This window comes from Hylobates moloch, unplaced genomic scaffold (assembly GCF_009828535.3).
Source record: "Hylobates moloch isolate HMO894 unplaced genomic scaffold, HMol_V3 SCAFFOLD_17, whole genome shotgun sequence".
In the NCBI taxonomy this organism is placed as follows: domain Eukaryota; kingdom Metazoa; phylum Chordata; class Mammalia; order Primates; family Hylobatidae; genus Hylobates; species Hylobates moloch.
In genome coordinates, this window is record NW_026652292.1 from 62981404 (window position 1) to 63007543 (window position 26140).

General features: G+C 41.3%; 2 protein-coding genes across 2 annotated transcripts in view; both read right to left on the reverse strand.

Annotated features, from left to right (window-relative positions):
• Positions 1–26140, reverse strand: part of LOC116456886 (cytosolic beta-glucosidase) — a 133784-nt gene that overhangs the window by 38511 nt on the left and 69133 nt on the right. The gene's annotated exons all lie outside the window — the stretch shown is intronic.
• LOC116456885 (cilium assembly protein DZIP1-like) lies at positions 11833–14730 on the reverse strand. Its single transcript, XM_032753785.2, has one exon. The coding sequence runs from the start codon at positions 14701–14703 to the stop codon at positions 12115–12117; it is 2589 nt and encodes an 862-aa protein (XP_032609676.1). The 5' UTR covers positions 14704–14730; the 3' UTR covers positions 11833–12114.

The window sequence follows — 26140 nt, forward strand, 5'->3', positions numbered from 1 at the left end:
CCAGGCTAATTGGCTGAAAGCACAGCTTGATTCCCTTTGATCTTCTATGCAAGTATCTTCAGTGGTCCCTTGCTGTACTACATACATTCTCTCCCTCTCTCAGGTAGGCATAACATAGTCCCAGCCTTATTTCCAGCCTTATATCCCAGTATTGCTCTTTGAGTGACAATAGATGCAGGTTAGCACTTTTATTTAAAAAGAAGTTGGTTCCAGAATGGCTATGACAATGACAACAGTGGCAATGAAGAAGAGGAGGAGAAAGAGGAGACAACATTCTTCGATTGGTTACCATGTGCTGAGTATTAGGCATATGCTAAGTATTTAACATCCATAAGTCTCATAACCCTATAAACTGAGTACTATTATCATCTACATTTTTTTTTAGTGAGGTAAAATTCACCTGACATAAAATTCACCATTTTAAAGTGAATTAGTGTAATTACAATGCTGTGCAACCACCACCTCTATCTAGTTCCCAAATGTTTTCATTGTCCCAAAAGGAAATGTCATACCCATTAAGCAGTTAATTCTTAACTGCTCACTCTTCCCTTCATCCAGCCCATGGCAACAACAAATTTGCATTCTGTCTCTATGTCATCCCCATTTTACAAATGAAGAAATTCAGTGTAAGAGGTTAGGCTACCTGTCCAAAGTCTCACTACTAAAAATAATAGATCTTGGGTTCTGTCTCCTTCCTCAAAATAACTAAGGTATGTGTATTAGGGCTCTCTAGTGAAACAGAACTAATAAGATATATGTATATGTACATATGAAAGGGAGTGTGTTAAGGAGAACTGACTCACACCATCACAAGGTGAAGTCCCACGATAGGCCGTCTGCAAGTTGAGCAGAAAGGAAACTGATGGTGGATCAGTCGGAGTCTGAAAACCTCAAAATTAGGGAAGCCAACAGTGCAGCCTTCAGCCTGTGGCCAAAGGCCTGAGAAGCCCTGGCAAACCACTGGTGCAAGTCCAAGAGTCCAAAAGCTGAAGAACTTGAAGTTTGAAGTTCAAGGGCAGGAAGCATCCAGCATGGGAGGAAGATGAATGACGGAAGACTCAGCAAGTCTGCTTTCCCATATTCTCCTGCCTGCTTTATTCTAGTGGAGCTGGCAGCTGATTAGATGGTGCCCACCCAGATTGAGGCTGGCTCTGTCTCTCCGAGTCCACGGACTCAAATGTTAATCTCCTTTGGCAACACCCTCACAGACATACCCAGGAACAATACTTTGTATCCTTCAATCCAATCAAGTTGACACTCAATATTAACCATCACAGTATGAAGCTTTTGAAACACGATTTCCTGAAGAATAAACTTACCATGAATACAGGCATTAGAGAGAGGATGAGTGATGCACCTTGAGGACCTAAAACTATAAAAGAGGCAAATTCTCCACTGCCCCAAGGAGAGAGCATGCAATGGGCTAAAGACGCTTCATTGGCAGCTTTCATTATACTGAGGGCCCCTAAAGCTTCCTTTCTAACCAGCCATGGCCCTCACACTTATGTTATTTATGAAATATGCATTGAGAAGCTACTATGAGCCCAGTGTATGGTTCTCGGTCAGCTGTAATCACAGTCCGCTGAATATTATGTGCCTTTAAAACCTTGCAGAAGGGACCAAGTTCACAACAAAACATAAGCCTATACATGCCATGCTTATAAAAACTGCCCATTTTGTTTCTCTCATGTGGGATTCCAGTCCTTTTGTAGAATATAAAATGCCTTCTATGACAGATGTAAATAACCCAATCTATAATATAATATGCACACTGTGATATTATAATTAATATGGAATTACATGTTATGGTCATTTAATAAAAATCTAGATATAATATTAGAGATTTATTTTAAGAAATCAGTTCACATGATTGTGTTCAAAATTTGCAGGGAAATGTTGATGTTGCAGCCCAAATCCAAAGCCAGCCTGGAGGCAGAATGCCTTCAGAGACCTTAGTCTTTTTCTCTTAAGGCCTTCAACTGACTGGGCAATTCCCAGCTGCATTATGGAGGGTCACCTACTTTTCTCAAAGTCTACTGATTTAAATGTTAGTCACATCTAAAGTACACCTTTACAGCAACATCTGCACTAGTATTTGACCAGACATCTGGGCGCCATAGCCAAGCCAAGCTGACACATAAAATTAACCATCATACTACCTGTTGTAGATTAAACTAGATCTCCTAGAAATGTATATGGTTGAAACCTTAACCCCCAATGTAATTATATTGGGAAATAGGCCCTTTAAAGAGTTAATTAAGGTGAAATAAGGTCATAAGAGTGAGGTTCTGGGCCAGGCGCTGTGGCTCGCGCCTGTAATCCCAGCACTTTGGGAGGCTGAGGCAGGCGGATCATGAGGTCAGGAGATCAAGACCACCCTGGCTAACACAGTGAAACGCTGTCTCTACTACAAATACAAAAAATTAGCCAGGCGTGGTGGCAGGCACCTGTAGTTCAGCTACTTGAGAGGCTGAGGCAGGAGAATGGCGTGAACCTGGGAGGCGGGGCTTGCAGTGAGCCGAGATCATGCCACCGCACTCCAGCCTGGGCGACAGAGCGAGACTCCGTCTTAAAAAAAAAGAAAAAAAAAAGGAGTGAGGCTCTAACCTAATAAATCTGCTGTCCTTACAAAAAGAAGAAGGGATACCAGGATGCACATGAACAGCGGAAATGCCACGGGAAGACACAGCGAGAAGGCAGCCACATACAGCCTTTCCTGTGCAAGCCAAGGAGAGAGCCTTCACCAGACACCAATCCTGCCAGCACCTTGATCTTGAACTTCCAACCTCCAGCACTGTGAAAAAATTAATTTCTGTGGTTTAAGCCACCCAGTCTTTCGTACTTTGTAATGGCAGCCCTAGCAAACTAACACACTCCCCAAATCTCTTCCCAGGGGAGCAGCCAGAGATCCACTTAGAACGCACATCAGATTCTGTCCCTCCTCTGCACAAAACCCTCCAAAAGCTCCTGTTTCAAAGTAGAGGCCATTGTTGTTAAAGGTCTACCTGGTCCTCTGGAATCTCATCATCCAGGTTCCCTCTCTCCCACTGGTGACGTCTCACCGCTCACTCATACCCTTCCCCCTTACCCACGCCACTCAAGCCACAGGGGCTCCCTTGCTGTCCCTAGGCCATGTCAAGCCAGATCCCAACTCAGAGACTTTCTTCTGGTGCTTCCCTCTTTCTGGAAGCTTTTCCTCAGATGTCTGTACCCTCAGCTTCTTGAAGTCTATCTTCAAAAGGCCCCTACTAGGTGAGAGGTGTATAACCAGCCCCTCGCCTCCAATCCTCCACTCTCTACTCTTAGCATCTCTTGCCTCTTGTCCTTGCTCTTCCTCATTAATCCCCGGAGTAAATGCTATTATTGCCTCTATTTTACAGATGAAGAAACTGAGGGACAGAAGTATTATTAATAATTACCTTGCTCTTGCTTACTAGCCCCAAAGTGGGGAGACCAGGAGTTGAACCCAGGCAGTCTTACTCTAAGTTCATGTTCTTAACTACTCCACTAGGCTATGTCTCTGGCTGTTTTCGGGGAGAGAAGGGAATGCCACTTTCTGAGTAAACAATGCATCAGGCAGAACCCATGCAGTGTAGTTTTGTAAACTATTTATCTTTTTTTAAAGTGATGAATAAAAACTGTATCTACTTATGGTATACAACACATTTTGATATATGTATACATTGTGGAATGGCTAAATCAAGCTGATTAACATACGCATTCCATCACACTTTTCATTTTTCATGATGAGAACACTTAAAATCTACTCTCAGCAATTTCCAAGAACACAATTTATTAACTAAGTCATCTTGTTATACAATAGATTTAACTTATTTCTCCCAATTAATTTTGTATCCTTTCACCAACATCTCCAACCTCCACTCCATCTCCTTGCCCCTGGTAGCTACTCTTCTACTCTTCAAGATATTGGTATGTTCACTGATTGCAGATTGTGGCATCTGAGAAGAAGAGTGTACAGAGAATGTTAGTCTTGGCGAGTGTTGTGGGGTAAGCATATTGCACCTCCTGAAGTGCGTAATCTGTAGAGCAGGAAAATGCAAAGATCAAGTGCCTTAGGTCACCCATGAGCATCAGAAGTTATGAGGCACAGCAAGAGAAGCAAGGCAGAAAAGTGCAGGAAAGAAAAAGAGGTTTTGCTTACTGGACAATTTTCCCTTCTCTGTGAAGCATGAGCGATAGGATGGGCAGGCTGGAAAATGAAAAGAGAGAGACTCTGCAAAAACAAGCATACATTATAGCAATCCTCAGATGGGATGATCCTCCTGAGAATTTTGCTATGTTCTAGCTAATTAGCTAAATAGATAACTCATTTTACTCTTGAGAATCAAGTTTTCCCTGAGGGGGTAAAAATTCAAGGTCTGCATAAAGAGAGACCAAGACTACTGCAAGTGTTAACAAATACCAAACATCCATCCTTCAAGGTTTGAGCCCAGCAAGGACAAAGCAAAGACAAATTATCTGTCTTTGGGAGTAGCCACTCCCCTCAGACTTCCCTTCATCCCCTTTCATCTAATTTCCCATCCCCTCCCTCAGCATTTAGACTGGGAGATAACTCATGCTTTGGGAATGCAGATCCTGAAGAGAATTCCTTTTGTTATTGCCAAAATATACATACATACAGTAGAGAGAATCATGCAGTACGATGTGGATGGAACATAGGCAAGGGGAACAAAAGGCATGCTCAGAACCCAGTGAATTAGAAAAGCATCACCCGTATAAAAATGAGTGAGAGCAGACAACTGCAGAAATCCTCTCAAACAGCACTTTTTTCTAGTACAGGACAGAGGTGACCAGAGCCAAAACGAAGGTACGACTACACCTAAAGGCAGGAGGTAGCAAGAGAAAGGAAATGTTCTGCCACCCAAAGAGGAAATTGGGAGATTTGTCAATATGTATCCAGCACATCAAAGGACTGGATGCCCTGGGCAACTAGTGCAATATTCTGTGCCCCAAGTAGAAATAACCACAAAACAGAGATGGGTGCATCTGACTACAAGATTACAATGCTCTTAGTCTTTGTCCTGCTGTGATCACCTGGCCACCTTTTAAGTTTGACTTCTGCTCACGTATAGATGTCTTCCAGAAAGATATGCCTAATTGACATAAATGTCCTATGTCCTTGACAGTTGTATTTTAAATCATAAATTTATAAATTGACATTTTGGTTTCTATATCATTGTCTTGAGAGTTGCTAGATATGAGTCTATTTCAGGAGAAACGGATATTCTCTAAGAATGTTGACAAAACTTTAGTTTCTGAGCAAACAAAGCTGAGGATCATGGCTGTGGCCAGTCACAATAATGTCCTCCAAAGGACATTGTCCAACTGTCTGGGTGGACCCTCTAGGTATCATCCCTTTTGCTCATATCCTTCAAACTACCAGAGCCATGCAGGTCATCAGGTTAATTTCATTGCAAAGGATCAACTTCCACTATAACCAGAAGCATAGAAGAATCCTTTGTAGGTTGAAATACTGTGATTTCTTCATTCAAAGTAGCCAAAAGTCAAAACACTGTATAGAATTTAAGAACTGTAATGAGCCCCTATTTTACGAATCATGACAAAATGGTCGCAAACGATTTGTTTATGGTCACATCTTTTTGGTCTTGGATTCTTGGGTTAAATCTAAGTTTCTTTTCATTGCATCACAGTGGTACCCTAAGACCATAAAAATCATCACCACTCCACAAAAAGTCATGTTTCTAACAGTTTTTGCACACACAGTTATTCTTAAGTGAATTAAATTTCAAAACAGTCCATCTCAGTCTATATCCTCCCTCCATCAAATAGTGTAAAAATTTTAGTGCATTTTCAAAGATAAATATACCCTTGTTCTCACTTAGAAGTGGGAGCTAAACAATGGGCACACATGTACATAATCATAGAAATAATAGACACATGGCACTCCAAAAGTGGGGAGGGGAAGAGAGGGTGGACAACTTACCGATCAGGTATAATGTTCACTATTTGGGTAATGGAACTAGAAGCCCAGTTCCTACTGAGAGGTGACAACGTGCTAGCAGCCCTGGCTAGCTCTTGGTGCCTCCTCAGCCTCCGCGTCCACTCTGGCCGCACTTGAGGAGCCCTTCAGCCCGCCCCTGCACTGTGTGAGCCCTTCTCTGGACTGGCTGAGGCTGGAGCCGGCTCCCTCTGCTTGCGGGGAGGTGTGGAGGGAGACGCACGGGCGCAAGGCACTTGCGGGCCAGTGTGAGTTCCGGGTGGGCGTGGGCTCGGCCGGCCCCACACTCGGAACAGCCGGCCGGTGCGGCCAGCCCTGGGCAGTGAGGGGCTTAGCACCCAGGCCAGCAGCTGTGGAGGGTGCGCCGGGTGCCCCAGCACTGCCGGTCCAGCCCCACCGCGCTGGAATCCTCGCCAGGCCTCAGCCGCCTCCCGCCTGGCAGGACTCGGGACCTGCAGCCTGACATGCCAAAGCCCCGCCCCCACTGTGGACTCTCGCCGGGCCTGAGCTTCCCTAACCGGCACCGCCCCCTGCTCCGCGGCGCCCAGTCTCATCAGACCGCCCAAGAGCTCAGGAGTGCAGGCACAAGGCGCAAGATTGGCAGGCAGCTCCGCCCACGGCCCCTGCACAGGATCCACAAGGGGAAGCCAGCTGGGTTCCTGAGTTAAGTGGGGACTTGGAGAACTTTTATGTCTAGCTGGAGGATTGTATATGCACCAATCAGCATTCTGTGTCTAGCTCCAGGTTTGTCGATGCACCAATCAGCACTTTGTATCTAGCAATTCTGGTGGGGACTTGGAGAACTTTTGTGTCTAGCTAAAGGATTGTAAATGCACCAATCAGCACTCTGTGTCTAGCTCAGGGATTGTAAACGTACCAATCAGCACCTTGTCAAAACAGACCAATCAGCTCTCTGTAAAATGGGCCAATCAGCTCTCTGTAAAATGGACCAATCAGCAGGATGTGGGTGGGGCCAGATAAGGAAATAAAAGCAGGCTGCTCCAGCCAGCAGCAGCAACCGGGTACCCTTCCACGGTGTGGGAGCTTTGTTCTTTCACTTTTTGCAATAAATCTTGCTGCTGTTCACTCTTTTGGTCTGCACTGCATTTATGAGCTGTAACACCGCAAAGGTCTGCAGCTTCACTCCTGAGGCCAAAGAGACCATGAACCTGCTGGGAGGAATGAACAACTCCAGATGCGCTGTCTTAAGAGCCGTAGTACTCACTGTGAAGGTCTGCAGCTTCACTCCTGAAGCCAGTGAGACCATGAACCCACCAGTAGGAAGAAACTCCAAACACGTCCAAACATCAGAAGGAACAAACTCTGGACACACCATCTTTAAGAACTGTAATGCTCACCACGAGGGTCCGTGGCTTCATTCTAAAAGACCAAGAACCCACCAATTTCTGATACACTACCTTGCATGGTAGGATGTCCTAGACCACCTTCAATTACTAAAGAATCACCTTCCTTTAGTTTTGCACTTTTGTTTCTAATCTGTTGAATTTCACGTTAGTTTTAAGTGTTCTCTACTCCCATATGAAAGCAAGTAGACAGACTACAAAACACCCATTTAAATTGCAGGAGCTAGCTTGTGGTGTACTTGTAGTGCATAAACCATTTTTTTTTTTTTTTTTTTTTTTGAGATGGAGTCTTGCTCTGTCACCAGGCTGGAGTGTAGTGGTGTGATCTCAGCTTACTGCAACCTCCACCTCCCAAGTTCAAGCGATTCTCCTGCCTCAACCTCCCGAGTAGCTGGGATTTCAGGCGTGTGCCATAATTCTCTGCTAATTTTTGTATTTTTAGTAGAGACAGGGGTTTTGCCATGTTGACCAGGCTGGTCTTGAACTCTTGACCTCACATGATCCATCCACTTCAGCCTCCGTAAGTGCTGGGATTACAGGCATGAACCACGGCACCTGTCCCACCTTTCTTTTTTAAAATTTCAACCTTTATTTTAGATAGAGGGTATATATGTGCAGGTTTGTTACATGGATATAGTGCATGATGCTGAGGTTTGGGGTACAGATCCCATCACCCAAGTCGTGAGCATACTACCAGATAGGTATTTTTCAACCCATCCACCCACCCTTCTCATAGTCTGCAGTGTCTATTGTTCCCATGTATGATGGTTAATACTGTCAACTTGATTGGATCAAAGGATACAAAGTATTGTTCTTGGGTGTGGCTGTGAGGGTGTTGCTAAAGGAGATTAACATTTGAGTCAGTGGACTAGGGAGAGGCAGACCCACCCTCAATCTGAGTGGGCACCATATAATTAGCGACCAGCGTGGCTGGAATATAAACAGGCAGAAAACTGGAAAAGAGAGACGGGCCTAGACTCCCAGCCTACCTACATCTTTGTCCCATGCTGAATGCTTCCTGCTCTCGAATGTCGGACTCCAAGTTCTTTAGTTTTGGACCTCAGACTGGCTCTCCTTGCTTCTCAGCCTGCAGAGGGCCTATTGTGGGACCTTGTGATTGTGCGAGCTAATACTTAATAAACTCATATATATACACACACCCATATATATATGTGTGTGTGTATGTATACACACACATACACATACATTCCATTAGTTCTGTCCCTCTAGAAAACCCTAATATAACATGTTTGTGTCCATGTGTGCTCAGTGTTTAGCTCCCACTTATAATTGAGCACATGCAGTATTTTTTTTTCTGTTCCTGCCACAAACTATCTTTCTTTAAAAATCTGACTCTACTCTTCACTCAGGGCAGTTGTATGGGTGGAGTGTTGAGAAAGAACTGCAGGAAGAACAGCAGAAAGGCAAGTATGACTGGTGTGGAGTGTGAGAGAGAGCAACTGAGGATGAGGTCAAAGAGATTTAACACGAAGGGGACGGTGCTGGACTGTTCAGTTAAGGGTTTGCTATTACTGTACGTGAGATGGATAGCCTTTGAAGAGGTCTAAGCAAAACATTTATAAGATATGACTTATGCTTTAAGAGGATAACTCTGGCTGCTGCAAAATGGATAAATGGGAGACCAATTAAGAGCAAATTCCATGAATCCAGAAAAAGACAATGGTGGCTTGAACCTAGGAGTTTGCAGATTAATTTTCTGAGAGTATACAAAAAGAAAAAGAGAGAGAAAAATGACTCCGAAATTTTGGACTCAAGTAACTGGAAGCTTGGAGCTGTCATTGAATGAGATGCCATGTGAAGGCAATGGGCCATACAGAGATTGCCAAGACTTGGTGGCTCTGAGAAATCTCAGTCTAGGAAGAGAGGTGGACAAGTAAAAGAATCTAAGTAGGCCAGGTGAGGCGGCTCATGCCTGTAATCCCAGCACTTTGTGAGGCCAAGTCGGGCAGATCATGAGGTCAAGAGATTGAGACCATCCTGGCCAACATGGTGAAACCCTCTCTCTACTAAAAATATTTTTAAAAAATTAGCTGGGCGTGGTGGCACATGCCTGTAGCCCTAGCTACTCGGGAGGCTGAGGCAGGAGAATCACTTGAACCCAAGAAGCAGAGGTTGCAGTGAGCCGAGATCGTGTCACTATCCTCCAACCTGGCAACAGAGTGAGATTCTGTCTCAAAACAACAACAACAAAAACAACAACAAAGAATCTCAGTAAAAGAAATTGCCATTTCTTGGACACTTATTTGGTAACACTTATTTAGTATCAAGCACTGAACTAAATATTTTGCAAACATAACATAATTCAATTCTCATAAAGACTTAATTTGGTAGATATACTTAGCCCTGTTTTACAGATAAGAAACTGAAGCTTGGCAGAGCGAAGTGGCTTATTCAAGCTCTAAGAGCTGAAAGAGGACCAGTCTGCATCCACACCTGTTTAACCTAAAACTTGTACTCTTAACTATTATACTTTAGTCTAACTCTGGCTAAACTTATTCTGAGGAAATAAGGCAGGCAGGATATATGAAGCAAGCCCCAGAGTACACGGAGCAGCCTTTACCTATGACAGAATGATTGCACGCTCACTTTTAATCCACAAAACAAGAAGGATGGACTCTATGATTTCCATGGCTCCTTCCAGCTATAAAAGCCTATTAATTTTAAAACATGGTGCTGCTTCTTTTCACTAAAGTAAAAATCATTTTTATCCCTTAAGATTGAATAGCATATAACACAATTCTCTTATTTATACAAAACTATTCCAAGTCAGGCTGAATGGTGCATTACAGATAAAAGAATAATAGTGAACAAAGAAGGGTCAATGAGGAAGAGGAAAGGTCATATCAAAGAAAGGAAGGCGCCATCACAAAATCAGCAAGAAAAATTAAAATGAGGCTCAAAAAGTCATTTTCCCGAGAAATGAAGAATTTTTATATCTATCTTTTATACTGAGATATATTGAGTGCTGACTACAAAGTTCAGCGACATCTGAAAACATATCTTTTCCATTAACAGAAACTTTAATTTTCAGTCTGTTTTACTCCAGATTCCAATGTATAATATCACACCTTCAATTTGTCACCATTGCAATAGCACATGAACATATTTGTATGCAGAGAGAACATAAATCATGCACCTCTAGGAAAAAATCATACAATGTATTTACGTTTGCCTTCACTTTGGGATATATTTGTGAAATTAAAGTGTGGCCTAGATTTAAGGAATCATAAAAAACAACTTTGGTTTTAATTAGGATTCAACAAGCAGCCTGTTTCTTTTCATTATCATTGCTAAATTCATAACGCATATCCAGAATATTTTATATATATATATATATATATATCTCCATGTAAGTATGTATGTAGGCAGTAAGCAGCTATGGGGATATTCCATTTGATTTGCTGAAGCTGAAGATAAATAAAGTTACAGGAAAATAATACCAAAGTGTTTGATTAGCATGAACAGAAAAGAAAGCTCTAAACTCTGGCTTTGAAACTGAATTCTGTCTCATGAAACTATAAGAGTATTATAGTTGAGAAGGCAGAACTCCGAGCCCCTCTCCTTCACTTCATTCTCATTTAGCTGTCTTCATATGGTGTCACTCATAAATGGCATCTTTTTTTTTTTTTTTTTTTTTTTGTAACGGAGGGCTTTACTGAAAAGGTTGACAAATGAAAAGAGATCTAAAACTCAACAAATCTTTTAGTTAAAAGGCTACTTGGAAACAGAATATAGTACCACCAAGTTATAAAAATGCAAAAAACAGCTTGTATGAACTTTCTTTCAACAATGTCATTGTTTAAGAATGTAACTAAATTACTTTTGAGGTATTTCATAATACATGTTGGGTATTTTAAATAGTAAAACAAAAAATACGTGAATTCAGTAATGACTCAAATATTTTCTATTTAGTCTGATAAATTAATTGGCACTTAAAATAACTATACTTTATTCATAAAATATCCAAGATAAAGAATACGCTATATAAAATAACCGACCATTTAATAGTAACATGCTTACAGTGGCTCAAAGCTGAATGTGACAAATGTACTTCAGGAAAATGTATTTAACATTGGACCTAGCTATATTCTAATTCTAAACTTACTTTTTTGGGGTGTGGAGGGGTGGAGTCTTGCTATATTGCCCACGCTGGTCTTGAACTCCTGTGCTCAAGCAATCCTCCCACCTCAGCCTCCCAAGTAGCTGGGATTAAAGGTGAACACCACCACACTCGGATTAAACTTACTTCTATATGAAAAATAACCAGACTAACTTTTAGGGATTAGTGGTTCCACCAATTCAATTTTAAGACTACTAACAGAATTTTATAATATAAACACCTACGATATGACAGCATACATAAGAAAAATATTTTTTAAAGTTTTAATAATTCAAACCAAAACATGCTGTAAGTTAAAAAAAAATTCACTTAAAAATTAGTTGAAAAACATACACTTAACACTAGAGTACCGTTCTGAAGAAAAAACTTTTTATGACTTCAATGACATGTTATTTTTAAGCAGCAGCAGAGGTCTTAAACACCTTTATATGCTTCGAAATACTGTTGATGATCTGACTTTCAATACTGTATTAGGTGCCATTAAAGAGACCATTGTTCTTTGAATCAGTCTCTGTGTTGCTGTGGGAAGTACGGTAAGGCAGAAGCACTGGAATCATGGAGCCAAGTTACTGAAACACTGTGATACTGAAATACTGCTGGCTTCTGGAAGAATCTCCTGACATGTGGAATTAGACATCTGAAGTGTCGCTCCAATCAGTCACAGTTACTAAGCTGCTTTTTAATGTGCTTGATTCATTTTCTTGAAGTCCTTCTCCCTTTGGCCCCTTAGGATTAAATGCGCCCCAGGCATTTAGCACATGAGCAAAATGCGGTTCATTTTTCACAGGTGGAGGTTCCTTCTGTTCTTTCCCAGATCTTTTTCCCAAAGATATCTCTTCCTCTAGGGATGGTATGTCCCAGTCTTCATCCTCCACATCCGCACACTTTAGTTCTTGTAATTCTTCTTTTTTGATAAACATCTCAGGAACATTAGTTCCACCGACTGGTTTATTCACATTTTTGCGATGTGGAAACATCTTTTCAACTTTTTCAGTAGGTGTTTTAATGGCGGCTCCTGCGGGCTTGGGAGCATCATCAGTGTCCTCGATTTCGCTTCCCTCGGTCTCGTCCGCGTCACTTTTCACTGTGTTCTTCCCGAAGCTGCCCTTGCTTTGCGATGGCAGCACAGGAAGTGGGCCTGGGGATGCGTATGCCCGGATGAGGTCGTCGTCCTCCTGCTCCTCCTCTGAACTAAAAGGAGGGGTCGTAATAGTTGAAGACTTTCTGGGAAAAGGATCTTCCATGATATTTTTCTTAATTTTTGGAACAGATGTCCTATCAGTAGAAACAGCTTTTTGTCTAATCAATTGTCTGTTTTTGGAAGGAAGTTGTATCATTTTGGGTACTTCTCCAGTTGAAAGGGTATCCATTTGAGAAACACTGCACTTATCTGAACAGAGTAGTGCTTTCTCCTCAATTTTACAGCTGACTTGATGTTCAAGGAATTCTCGAATTTGATGAAAGTTAGGTATTTCTCTTTCTTGCTTATGTCTTTCTGATTCCACACTTTTTAGTACTCTATGCAATTGATCACTTGAAATGCCATGTATATCTGCATTAATCCCCAAGGTTTCCAGTTTCTCCATCAAGTTCTGCTCCACCATTGTTCTTAGTCCCTTAGTGAGGGAGGAGTTACTCTTCAAAGCTTTCCTTAAATGCATTTTGTTATTTAATTTCTGTTCATTTTCCCTTCCTTTTTCTTCTTCTGAAAGTTCTTCTATTGGTTCCAGTATGTGCGACGAGAATGCCTGTTCGTGCGCCATTGGCAGACTTGATTTAGTTTTCAAAGTGTGCATGGCTGGGGCATTCATAGGCACAGCTGGAGCAGCTGGCTGAGATTCAAAAGCCTGCCAGGCTAAAGGATTTCCTTTGGGTTCACTGACACTGTTTAATAGATTACAGGTAAAGTCTTTAATCTGCTGTCTCTGAGTTATAATCAGCTCGTTCTGCTCCTGGAGTCTCTGCCCTAGCTCTTCTATCCTTTTCTTGTAGAAAACATTGCTTGCATTTAGTTCATCTATCATTGAGGTTGGAAGTTTCTCTGTATGTGACAGGAGCCGATCCTTCTCTTTCTTGTGTTCTTGATGAATAGCTTGAACTCGAGCTGTCCATTTGCTTTCCTGACTATCAAGAAGTTGCATGACATTATGGAAATCCTGGGGATATGGAGAACGGTCTTTTTTAAACTCGTGGGCATCTTTTAATGTGCCTATGTTGGACTTGATCTGCATATTGGACTTCTGGATTTCTGACAGTTGATATTCTAATGCTGAATTCTTCGAAGTTAATTCTTTAAATTCCTTCATAAACATCTCCTTGACTTTTTCCATTTCATCAACTAGTTTCTCCTTTTCTTCTTCTTTCCACCTACCAAATAACTTCAAAAAGTCTTCCTCTTTTGCTTTCTGCATTTCATATTCCTTGGAGAATCTGACCGCACTGGCATGGTGTGCAGCCTCTAGCTCAGACCTGGTGAGCTGCAGCTCTTCCTTCAATACGACGATCTCACTCCGGAGCTTCTCAATCTGTGCATTTTTCTGATACTCAAAACGAGAATTTTCTTCAGCGTGGCGGCGTTGAATGTGACTTTGTAGAAAAGCTTGGTTCATAAAGGCCTTGTCACAAAAATGGCACTGGTTGGCTTTGGCCTCAATCATCAGCTGCTGGGTGGAGATCATCTTCTTCCTGCGTTTGCACTCTTCCTTGAGGGTCTTGATCTCCCCCGCCTGCTTGGTGAGCAGCTTCTTGCTCTGCTCGCCGTCGCAGTGGCTCAGGCGCAGCCGCTCCTCCAGGGTGTGCAGCTGCGAGGTGAGGAACTCTTGTGAGTGCAGCAAGTACTCGATGGTGAACTGCGCCAGACGGATGAGCTTCAGCAGCACCGGGTCCACCCCCGACTGGCAGTGTGGGCACTTCTCGTCTCCCAGCTTGCAGAAGGTGATGTTCATGATGTTCTCCTGCAGCGTCAGCACGTCCACGGCCCCCGCCACCTTGTCCACGTCGATGGCGCTCAGCCGCCGCCAGTCCACACTCTCCAGCCGCGGTCTGAACTGGAAGAAGGGTAGGGGCCCCGAAGCCGCGCTGTGGGGCGCACAGGCCATGGAGGCGGCGGCGGCGGCGGCCACAGCGACGTCGGGCCCTTCTGGGCCGCTGGCGAGCGGGTAGTAGACATGCTTCTGGAAGGGCATGCTTGAAAGCCAATCCGCTGCCTCAGCTTGCATAGGAGGAGCCGGGCGGTCTCTACCCAGCCTGGGACGCCTCCCGGGCCGCCGCCGCCACAGCCCTCAGGAGCGGGAGAAGGCCGGGTTCCTTGCTTCCGCGGCGGCGGCGGCGGCCTAACGTCTGGGCGTCCAGGACGTTGCTACGGCAGCGCCAGATCCGGACCTGGAGCAAACTGCGCGTCCGTCCGCGCGCGGTCAGCGTGCACCAAGAACCCTTACAAACTTGGGTCGGGGCTGCATTCTGGGTTTTGGAGAGGCTAAAATATTTCTAGCAGCAACTTGTAGACTTCAGGCCTCTCATTTCTATGGGTCTTCTGGGGGCCTCCAGTGGTTACCACAGAGATCAATAAGCTGAGGAAAAGCCAGTCATTCCCCAATCCACTGGGGAATTCCTGCTTGGACCAGACATCAGGAATTTTTTTTCTTTCCTGGCAGATCTGTAGACTCTGGACTCCATCCACTGGGCTGCAGGATCAGCAGGAACAAGAGCTGTGGTCTCTCCTGCTCAAGTATATATCCCTAGCACTCCAGCTGCGCGCTCCTGGGCGGGTGCCGGGCGCTGCAGGCGGGCGGGGGCGACACAGGGGACCCAGACCCCAGGATCGCTGCTGACGCGGGCCGGGCCCGCGGAGGCCGAGGAGCAGCAAAGCGCAGAGAGGCAGGCTGGCTCCTTCTTTCAGGGTGCAGGATGAAACGTGTCTGGTCTGGGCAAGTTGTGGCGAGGCCGGTCGACTGGTGCCGCTCCAGGGCCTTCCAGACTCCGGACCACCAATGGCATCTTAAAATATTATTTTAAGCTTTAAAAAAGTATGTAAAACTGCAGCCAAGATTATAGTGAATGGATTCAATATTTTAAAATATTTAAAAATTGAAGACTTTGTTTCATATATTGGAATCATCATTGTCTCTAAATAACTTCCTGGGGATTGCTGGGTGAAATGGCATTCATTTATTATAATGGCTATTGTTTTTTAAAAACTACACACTAAACACAAAAACCAGGATAGAATGGTCAAATAACATGGACAGAAACCCGACAGAAGAAATTCCAATAAACTAATAAATAAAATATTTTGCCTTCTCTGTAATTTAATGTAAATGAAAATAAAAATATACTTTTAATGTATGTATCATGTCAAATTAGCAAAGTGTGTGTTGTGTGCATGTGTGTTTTAAAAAGAACATTCGGTATTGGTGATAATATGTGATATGGTTTAGCTGTGTCCCCACCCAAATCTCATCTTGAATTGTAGCTTCTTTAATTCCCACGTGTCATGGGAGGGACCTGATGGGAGGTAATTGAATCATGGGGGTAGGTCTTTCCCGTGCTGTTCTCATGATAGTGAATAAGTCTCATGAGATCTGATGGTTTTATAAAGGGGAGTTCACCTACATATGCTCCCTTTGCCTACCACCATGTAAGACTAAGATGTACTTTGGCTCTTCATTCACCTTCTACCATGATTGTGAGGCCTCCGCAGCCATGTGAAACTGTGAGTCAATTAAACATATTTTCTTTATAAATTATGCAGACTTGGATATGTCTTTAACAGCAGTGTGGCCGGGCGTGGTGGCTCACACTTGTAATCCCAGCACTTTGGGAGGCCGAGGCGGGCGGATCACGAGGTCAGGAGATCAAGACCACAGTGAAACCCCGTCTCTACTAAAAAAAATACAAAAAGTTAGCCGGGCGTGGTGGCGGGCACCTGTAGTCCCAGCTACTCGGAGAGGCTGAGGCAGGAGAATGGCGTGAACCCGGGAGGCAGAGCTTGCAGTGAGCCAAGATTGCGCCACTGCACTCCAGCCTGGGCGACAGAGCAAGACTCCGTCTCAGAAAAAAAAAAAAAAAACAGCAGTGTGAGAACAGACTAACACAATGTGGCAAAATGAATATCCTAACAAGTGTTAAGAGAAAATTTTCTAGAAATCAACTTGATAATATATATCTAAGTGCTTTTAAAAGTGCATACACTTTGAAACAGTCAATCCACAGAATGGCACCAAATATTTGTAAACCATGCATCTGACAAAGGACTAGTATCTAAAATCTACAAGGAACTCAAACAAATCAGCAAGAAACAAATAATCCCATCAAAAAATGGACAAATTAGATGAACAGAGATTTCTCAAAAGAAAATACACAAATAGTCAACAAACTTGTTGACTGAGAAATTGCTCAACATCACTAATCATCAGGGCAATGCAAATTAAAACCTCTATGGGACACCACCTTACTCCTGCAAGAATGGTCATTATTAAAAAGTCAAAAAACAATAGATGCTGGTGTGGATGTGGTGAAAGGGAATGCCTGTATACCACTGGTGGGAATGTAAATTAGTATAACCCCTGTAAAAAACAGTATGGAGATCCCTTAAAGAACTAAAAATAGATCTACCATTTGATTCAGCAATTCTACTACTGGGTATCAACCCAAAGGAAAAGAAGTCTTTATATGAAAAAGACACATGCATACATATACTTATTGCAGCACAATTCACAAATTGAAAAGATATGGAACCAACGTTAAGTGCCCATCAACCAATAAGTGGATAAATTAAATGTGGCATATATACACCATGGCATACTACTCAGCAGTAAAAATGATGAAATAATGTATTTTGTAGCAACGTCGATGGAGGTGTAAGTCATTATTCTAAGTAAAGTAACTCAGGAATGGAAAATTAAATACCATATGTTCTCACTTATAAGTGGGAGCTAAGCTATGATTATGCACAGGCATACAGAGGGATATAATGGACATTAGAGACTCAGAAGGGAGACAGAGGGAGGGAGGCTAGAAATAAAAAAACTACACATTAGGTACAATGTACACTACTCGGGCGATGGGTGCACTAAAATCTCAGACTTCACCAGTATATAACCCATCCATGTAACCAAAAACCACCTGTACCCCAAAAGCTATTGGAAATTTTTTAAAATTAAAAAATAAAAATAAAATATAAAAAATAAAAGGTCATATTTTTTGACTTAGTAATTTTCCATATAGAACTATATCCTGAGGATGTAAATGTAAGCTGGGTGGAAAAATTACTCTCCAAAGATTTATCATGATGTTAGATAATCTGTTAGTGTGAGCACAAGTAGCTAATTTTCCCAATTTCCATATTCTTGTGGAATATTTCAAAATATATAGTAAGTAAAACCTGTAATACCTCTGTAAACCATAAAAGATGTGTTCCGTTTGCCGAAAAATGTACTTTCTCGTTTGTTCTGTTTGAGAGAGGGTAGATGGCACCAGGGTGAAGGAAGAATGGAGGACAGATCAGCGTGGACAGGAAGTAGAGAAAACTCATGTGAAAGGTAGACATCATCAGCAGGAAAATCACAGCCTGGATCCCTCCCAAATGAAGAGAAAAACAATTAGACCCTTGAAAAGCTACTGCCCCTCATAAGAAAAAAAACTACTCCAAAAACTTACAGAAAATAATTGACTCTTGTATTAATTCATTTTCACACTACTGATAAAGACAAAACCATTACTGGGAAATTTACAAAAGAAAGAGGTTTATTGGACTCACAGTTCCATGTGGCTGGGGAGGCCTCAAAATCATGGCAGAAGGTGAAAGGCATGTCTCACATGGCGGCAGACAAGAGAAGAGAACTTGTTCAGGGAAACTCCCATTTTCAAAACCATCAGATCTCATGAGACTTATTCACTATCATGAGAACATCGCAGGAAAGACTCACCCTCATAATTCAGTCACCTCCCCATGACATGTGGGAATTCTGGGAATCACAGTTCAAGATGAAATTTGGGTGGGGTCACAGCCAAACCATATCAACTCTGAAAGGGATTTACTGCTAGAAAAGTATACATGTTTAGAAAAATTTTGCCTTTTTATCTCAACAGTATGTGAACTCTTATTGTATTTATGAAACTAGAGTAAACAGTCATAAGATCAGGAAAGAACACATGGAGAAAATAAGTTGCTGGATTAAAAAATAATCACTGTGGTGGTGGTAGAGATCAGAAAATTGGCCATAGCTGAAAATCAAATCAGTAAAGTGGAAGACAGGGTTGGAAATCTGTCCAAATCTCAGAGAAAAGTAAAAAGATTCAAATATAAGAGAAAAAATAGACATGGAGACTAGATAAGAAAAATCCAATAATCTATACGTAAAAATTAGTTCTCAGTTGTAGATCATGGTACAGATGAGGCTGACCTAATTATTATACACATGATGGCATAATTTTTTCCTGAGCTTACAAAAAACCTGAAACTATTGTTGCAAATGGCTTACTGATGGATTATGTAAATGAAAAGACAGAGATCATCTGTATGTATTTCAAGGATAAATATTCTTATAAGCATTCATGAAGACACTTAATCACTTACAAAGAAATAAAAATCAGTCTATCCACAGACTTCTCTTCCACAACAATAATGTTCAGAAGAAAATGGAGCAAAACTTTAATTAGAAGGAAACAAAAGAAGGAGGAAGAAGAGAAGTATATTTTTACATAGAGTTTGGATTTTCTGAATCTGTTCCTCATGTCTTTTATTTTTTCTCTTGTTTTTAAATCTTTGTGACCTCCTGTGAGGAGGAGAAAGAAGAGGAGGAGGTGAAGAATAAAAAGAATTTCAGACACATATAAATTGCTATTTATGTGCAAAGGCAGCAGAATTACATTCTCAAACAATGCAGTTCGGAAATGCTCTGAAAACAATGCATCTGTAAAATACTCTTCCTGAAGTCTTTTTCAGAAAAATTATCTACCATCTCACAATGGCCCAACATAAGTGAGAATACCAAGTGAAGTATCTCAAAAACTGAGACTTTTTCAACTCTTACATTCACAGGCAGTCTAGGTTCCATGCAAACGATACTCCACAAATAATAACGGATAAATTTTTAGATTTATTTTTAATATTAGAAGATCAAAGCCCTCAAATCAATCATTCTTTGCATTATCTGTATATTAGAATCTCCTGTAGAACTTGTAAAATCCCCAATGCCCATGCAGCCCTCCAGACATTAAGATATTTACATGTCCAGCGGGGGATGAAACCCAAATGACAGTATATTTAAATCTTTCTGGGTGATTACAATGTGCAGCCAAGATTAAGAAGCAGTGCTCCACAATGAGATACCATCTCGTGCTGGTTAGAATGGCGATCGTTAAAAAGTCAGGAAACAATAGATGCTGGAGAGGATGTTGAGAAATAGGAACGCTTTTACACTGTTGGTGGGAGTGTAAATTAGTTCAACCATTGTGGAAACAGTGTGGTGATTTCTCAAGGATCTAGAACCAGAAATACCGTTTGACCCAGCGATCCCATTACTGGGTATATACCCAAAGGATTATAAATCATTCTACTATAAAGAGATTCTACTATAAAGACACATGCACACGTACATTTATTGCAGCACTATTTACAAAAGCAAAGACCTTGAACCAACCAAAATGCCCATCACTGATAGACTAGATAAAGACAATGTGGCACATACACATCATGGAATACTATGCAGCCATAACAAAGAATGAGTTCATGTCCTTTGCAGGGACACGGATGAAGCTGGAAACCATCATCCTCAGCAAAGTAACACAGGAACAGAAAACCAAACACCACATGTTCTCACTCATAAGTGGGAGCTGAACAATTAGAACACATGGGCACAGGGAGGGGAACATCAGACACCAGGGCCTGTCGGAGGGTGGGGACAAAGGGAGGGAGAGCATTAGGACAAACACCTAATGCATATAGGGCTTAAAACCTAGATGACGGGTTGATGGGTGCAGCAAACCACCATGGCACATGTATACCCTATGTAAGAAACCTGCACATTCTGCCCATGTATCCCAGCACTTAAAAGTAAAATAAAATGTTTTTAAAAGAAGCAGTGCCACAAATCTTTACTGTGCACAGAGCAGAAAAAACACAACAAAAAAAAGGAGCAATGTAAGGGTACTGTTTTCTCCCTAGTCGGAAGGTGCAAACTTTCATTTTAATATTTTTAATTTGCTAACTATATTGCTTTTCCAGCTAAGATCCTTTTAAAATACTTGCATGTCATACTAAATGAACACTTTGGGCTTTGCTGGCTGATCACCCTTAGCAACTCCAGAGCAATGGCTTGGGAAAGTTGTTTTCATGAAAGACTCCCTCTGTACTACGTTTCTTCCTCAAAACAGAATTATCTGAACTACATTTGAAGAGCATAATTTTAAATTAATTTCAGAGTCCATAAATGAAAAGCTGACACACACAAAGAAACTTCAGCCAATAGAATAAATAGCTAGGGCCCCAGACTATATAACAAAGGAATAGTTTAAAAGACCACTCAAGGATTTTGTATATTTATGAATATATTAATGAAAGCAAATATTGAATATATGGGGTCTTAGTCTACTCTGGGTCAAAGTGGCTTCAATGTGAAGTAGCCTAAGGAGTGGGCACTTTAACTCTTCAGGTCACTGTGATAGCATGTGCATCAGTGAGCTGCAGAAGCCATTATGTGCATTAATGGGACTCTAACACACTTGTTTCTAAAGTGTGTGAAAGACAGAGAGGCCATATCCATGAGGCAGCCAAGGTCGTGTCTTCAGCATAGGCCAGAGAATTCAGACCAAAACGTTAGCTTCATAATGTAATATCCAGATCTAATCTCAAAACTGTTCCATACGTTTATTTATTTATTTATATTCTCTACTGGACTAAAGGAGGTTTCCAAGTCAAACACTTTGTGATTGAGGCAGACTTGACTTTAAAGAATTAAGTGTATTTAGTTATAATTCTATAAAGTCTCCACTTTGTAATTCATGCTTTTGTCATGAATGGAAGTTACAGAGATTCAATTCCAATGCAAAAATATTTATCTTGACAAGTTTGACTAAATAAAGCTGACACACATCATCTGGAGCTCAGAAGTTATATTAATTTTCAAGACCAGAAGGAAGTGAACCAGAGAAAAGAAACTAATATACTGAGATCTTTCACATCACAAAAGCCAAGCCAAAGCTGAGATCCAAGGACAAAAGCAGATCTTAGCTAAGAAGTGGTGTTCTGCGCCATATCCTTCCTGCTGGGAGTAAGGTTAAGCATTACCACTAGGCTAGCCACATTGTGAGACCTCATTACTTCAGACCGCTCTAATGTGGAATTTGTGAAAATTTCATCAGGGCCCTGGCTAAAACTCCCTGGGATTCACAGAATTTAGGATTGGAAGATGATCACATCCAGACAGCAGCTGTGCCTACAACATTCCCCATCCCCGATGAAAGCAAGTGCACGGTAGGTACTTAATAAATAGCAGGTGATTGTACACACTTGTGGAATGACCCTCCCACATGGAGCAGTCATCCTCCCAACAGCATCTTTGGCAGATGGGAATCTGGCATCTGCTTTTCTGCCATCTATTGACAGGCCTCTAATGATCTCCTGAGGACACTCATTCTCTTACTCAGCCACTCTAATTGTTGGAAAGTTCTGTCTTAATGTTGAACTAAAACCTGTCTTCATGTAATGGTCCCCCACTGGCATGAGTTCTGCCCTCTACAACAACATAAAATGAATTTTTTTAGTCTTCTACCTGATAGTTCTTAAAAGAATTAACAGAAGTTAATAGGCTTCTCCATACACACAATCATCGTAGATCCTGTCTTCTGGGTATAATTTAGACTGTGAATATTAATGTTAACGCCCAGTGATTCCCGGGATGGAAAATAGTATTACAGATATAAACAGAGAGTGATGTTACCACACCTTAATTTAGGCAAATCTTTAATGACCACAACATATATAATTGCTTCCATGAAGAATATCCAACAATTTCCACGAGGCTTCTACTCTTGAGTACTTCCAAATTTAATTTCTAAAGTAAGTTTCCAAAGCAGGAAAGAATTTTTCCTCTACTAACTTTCATAAAGAATAGAGAAGACATTGCATTGCCTGCTGTGGAGTTGTTTCCCTCCCCAGACAAAGCCATCTAGTGAGGACCAATGGAACTTGGACGAACATGAACTTATTTCAGTGTATTGGGACTTACAGCATCAGTCTTTCTGGGAGGCTCACTACCTCCCCTGGATACAATTCAAACTTTCCTTCCCAGAGCAAGGGCTTATTTGTCTTCCCTAGGCAACTTCTCTTCATTGTTAGCACACTGTTGTGTTAGCAGATGGAGCCTGGTAGCAGCCTGCACTGTATACATGTCTGCACAGACAGTCTTGAGGGCTGTATTCTGGAAAGGGGAAAACTGATGGATAAGGTCTCCCTTACAACATCACTTGGGCCTGCCATTGGCCTTGTAACCTGGGAACAATCAAAAGCCTTACACACTTTCCTTGTGTTCTTTACTTGCAACATACCGTTTCTGAAGAAAACAATTTCCCCAGCCCCTGCATTTAGCTAGAAAAACCTCTTATATAGGCTAACCACAGTCTTTTATTCAGATTAGCTTCTAACCTGTTAAACACATTAGTTCGCCCAACCTCTTTATACCCTACAGGTTTCTACGGTAGCATCCCCTACATATAGAACTATTGCTTTTTTTTAATGTCAAAACTTTAAAGAACACTGTTGATATAAAGTCATTGTAAATTTGTATAGTCTTTGCAACCATTTTCTTAAAAATGTAACATTTTTGAGGAAGGGAATCTTCATTCTAATGGTACAAAGATATCATGTGGGCTAGCAGCAGGGCTGCCTCATAAACTCCCATGTAAGAAATGCATTTTCAGCCTATGAGCCACTCAAGGATATTCAGTGCAGCATTGTTTATAAAAATGAAAAAAAGGAAAGACCCTCATACATCCATCAGCAGAAGAATGGATAAATAAATGTGGTCTCTTCACACATCAGAATACTATAGATCCACTAAAAAGAATGATTTAGAGCTAAAAGGACCAACATGGATAAATCTCAAAAGAACATAATGTTGAAAATATATATGTGTATAGTGTGACATCATTTATGTAAATAGTAAAATGCATAAAGTAATATACAGATAGGCCATGGATGTACAAATTTGTAGCAAAATGTGTAGTGCACACACTTCAAGATCAGAGTTAGCCCAAGTGAAGGAAGACGGAAAGGAGATACAGGAAAGATATAAAGGGACTTTCCCTGGGCCAATAATATTTAATTTCCTTTTTCATGTATAATGTGTATGACAAAATATTAGCATGTGTTAAATCTGGGCCATAGTTATATGGGTACCTGTATTTTTCTGTATGTTTGAAACAACTCATTTTTTTAAGTGAAAGAGAATGAAAGTTGCGCTTTATTTCCCCAAAGGAGCTACTATGTTTCTTCCCCTCTGATAATGAGATCCCTATTATTCAGTGGTTTTCCAATTTTTCTTTTTATTTTTTTAGCACCAGAGTCTTCCTTTCAAATGAAAATTTTTATGGATTCCTAACATACACAACCAATAAAAGCAGAGGTGCCCTGGAGCTCTGCTTTTCCTCCCACCCTCTGTGCATCTAACTGAGTCCCCAAAGATATCTCCATAGATCAGAAAGCTCCAGAGAGCACAGTTTGAAAACCAGTGGTGAATTCCTTTTGACCTGAGTGCCAGGAAGCTACAAGCCAGTGTTCAAGCTTTATGTCAACAACTACGGTTAGGATATTTACATCCTCCCACCTCCGTCCCTACCACTGATTTATGAGCTGGTATTTCTTTTTATCAAGAACCTCAATGTAATAAAATGGTCCATCTTCAATAATTGACAAAAATTAGTACCTCTCAACAATTTAACTGACATTTCTTAATTGTCATCCCTACAATTATTACGAATCACAAAGGTTTTCCAGTACAGTAGTTCCCCTTAGCCACAGGGGATACGTTCCAAGACCCCCAGTGAATGCCTAAAACCACGGGTAGTACCAAAACAGATATACACTATAAATGAATTTCTTTTTCCTTCTTCACAATTTCACAGATAGAAGATTCATTCTTACCACAGATCTGAGAAATGTCAGCATACAATTTTTTTCTTTCCTTACTAATTTGAGAACTTTCACTTTTTCCCTTAAAGGAAGGGCTTTATGCTTTTCTTTGAAATATCCAAATTGCCAGAATCACTACGCTTGCACTTTGGGGCCATTATTAAGTAAAAAAAAGGGTATCAACACAACACAAGCGCTGTGATACTGCAACAGCAGATCTGATAACCCAGGTGACTCCTAAGTGATTCATGGGCAGGTAGTGTTGACAACATGGATATGCCGGACAGAAGGAGGATTCATGTCTCGGGAGGAGGTAGGGGGACTTTGTGAGATTTCATCAAGCTACTCAAAATGGTGAACAATTTAAAACTTATGAATTGCTTATTTCTGGAATTTTCCACTGATTATTTTTGCCTGGCGGTTGACTTCAGGTAACTGAAACCACAGAAAGTGAAACCACGGTTAAGGGGAAACTACTATGTTTGTGTTAACCAAAAAATATTTTTAAAATAGAAATACAAAAAGAACATTTTCTTAATAAAATAAAATATCCCTTAAAATAAAAGAAAGCACTAAATTATTTAGAGTGAATGTCATTGCCAAAATTCATGAGAATCCAGCATTCGAAATGTCAAAATTTAAAGAATATGATATATAAATGGCCTTCAACTACCATCCAACACACATTTTTTTTCCATACTCCATGAGCTAGCTTATTTGGAATCCCATGGAAATGATTTTCTTTTTTTTTTTAATTTTTATTTTAGGTTTGGGGGTACATCTGAAGGTTTGTTACATAGATAAACACATGTCACGGAGGTTTGCTGTACACATTATTACATCACCCAGGTATTAAGCACAGTACCCAATAGTTATCTTTTCTGCTCCTCTCCCTCCTTCCCTCACTCTCTTCTCAAGTAGACCCCAGTGACTGTTGTCTCCTTCTTTGCAACACATGTATTAATATGGCAATTTTTTCCTTTTTTTTTTTTTTTTGAGACAGAGTTTCACTCCGTTGTCTGGGCTGGAGTGAAGTGGTGTGATCTTGGCTCACTGCAACCTCTGTCTCCCAGGTTTAAGCAATTCTCATGCCTCAATCTTCAAATCAGCTGGGATTACCGGTGCATACCACTACACCTGGGAAACTTTTTGTATTTTTAGTAGAGACAGGGTTTCACCATGTTGGCTAGGCTGGTCTCAAACTCCTGCCCTCAAGCGATACCCCCGCCCCCTCCCCGCCCCTGCCGCCTCAGCCTCCCAAAGTGCTGGGATTAAAGGCATGAGACACCACACCCAGCCTAATATGTCATTCGTGTGACCAACAATGTATCTATACATAAAGATAGTGTAGATACTTTAACTTCAATTCTGTGAATGTTCTGAAATTTTCACACTTTCTATTAACATAAATTCATTTATTTACCAGGTGATCTTATGCTATATTTATGAAAATGTCACATTTTTTAAAGAAGTCTATTCAACAAAGCACTGCAATTGATCATTCAAACACAGCAAAGCTCAAAATC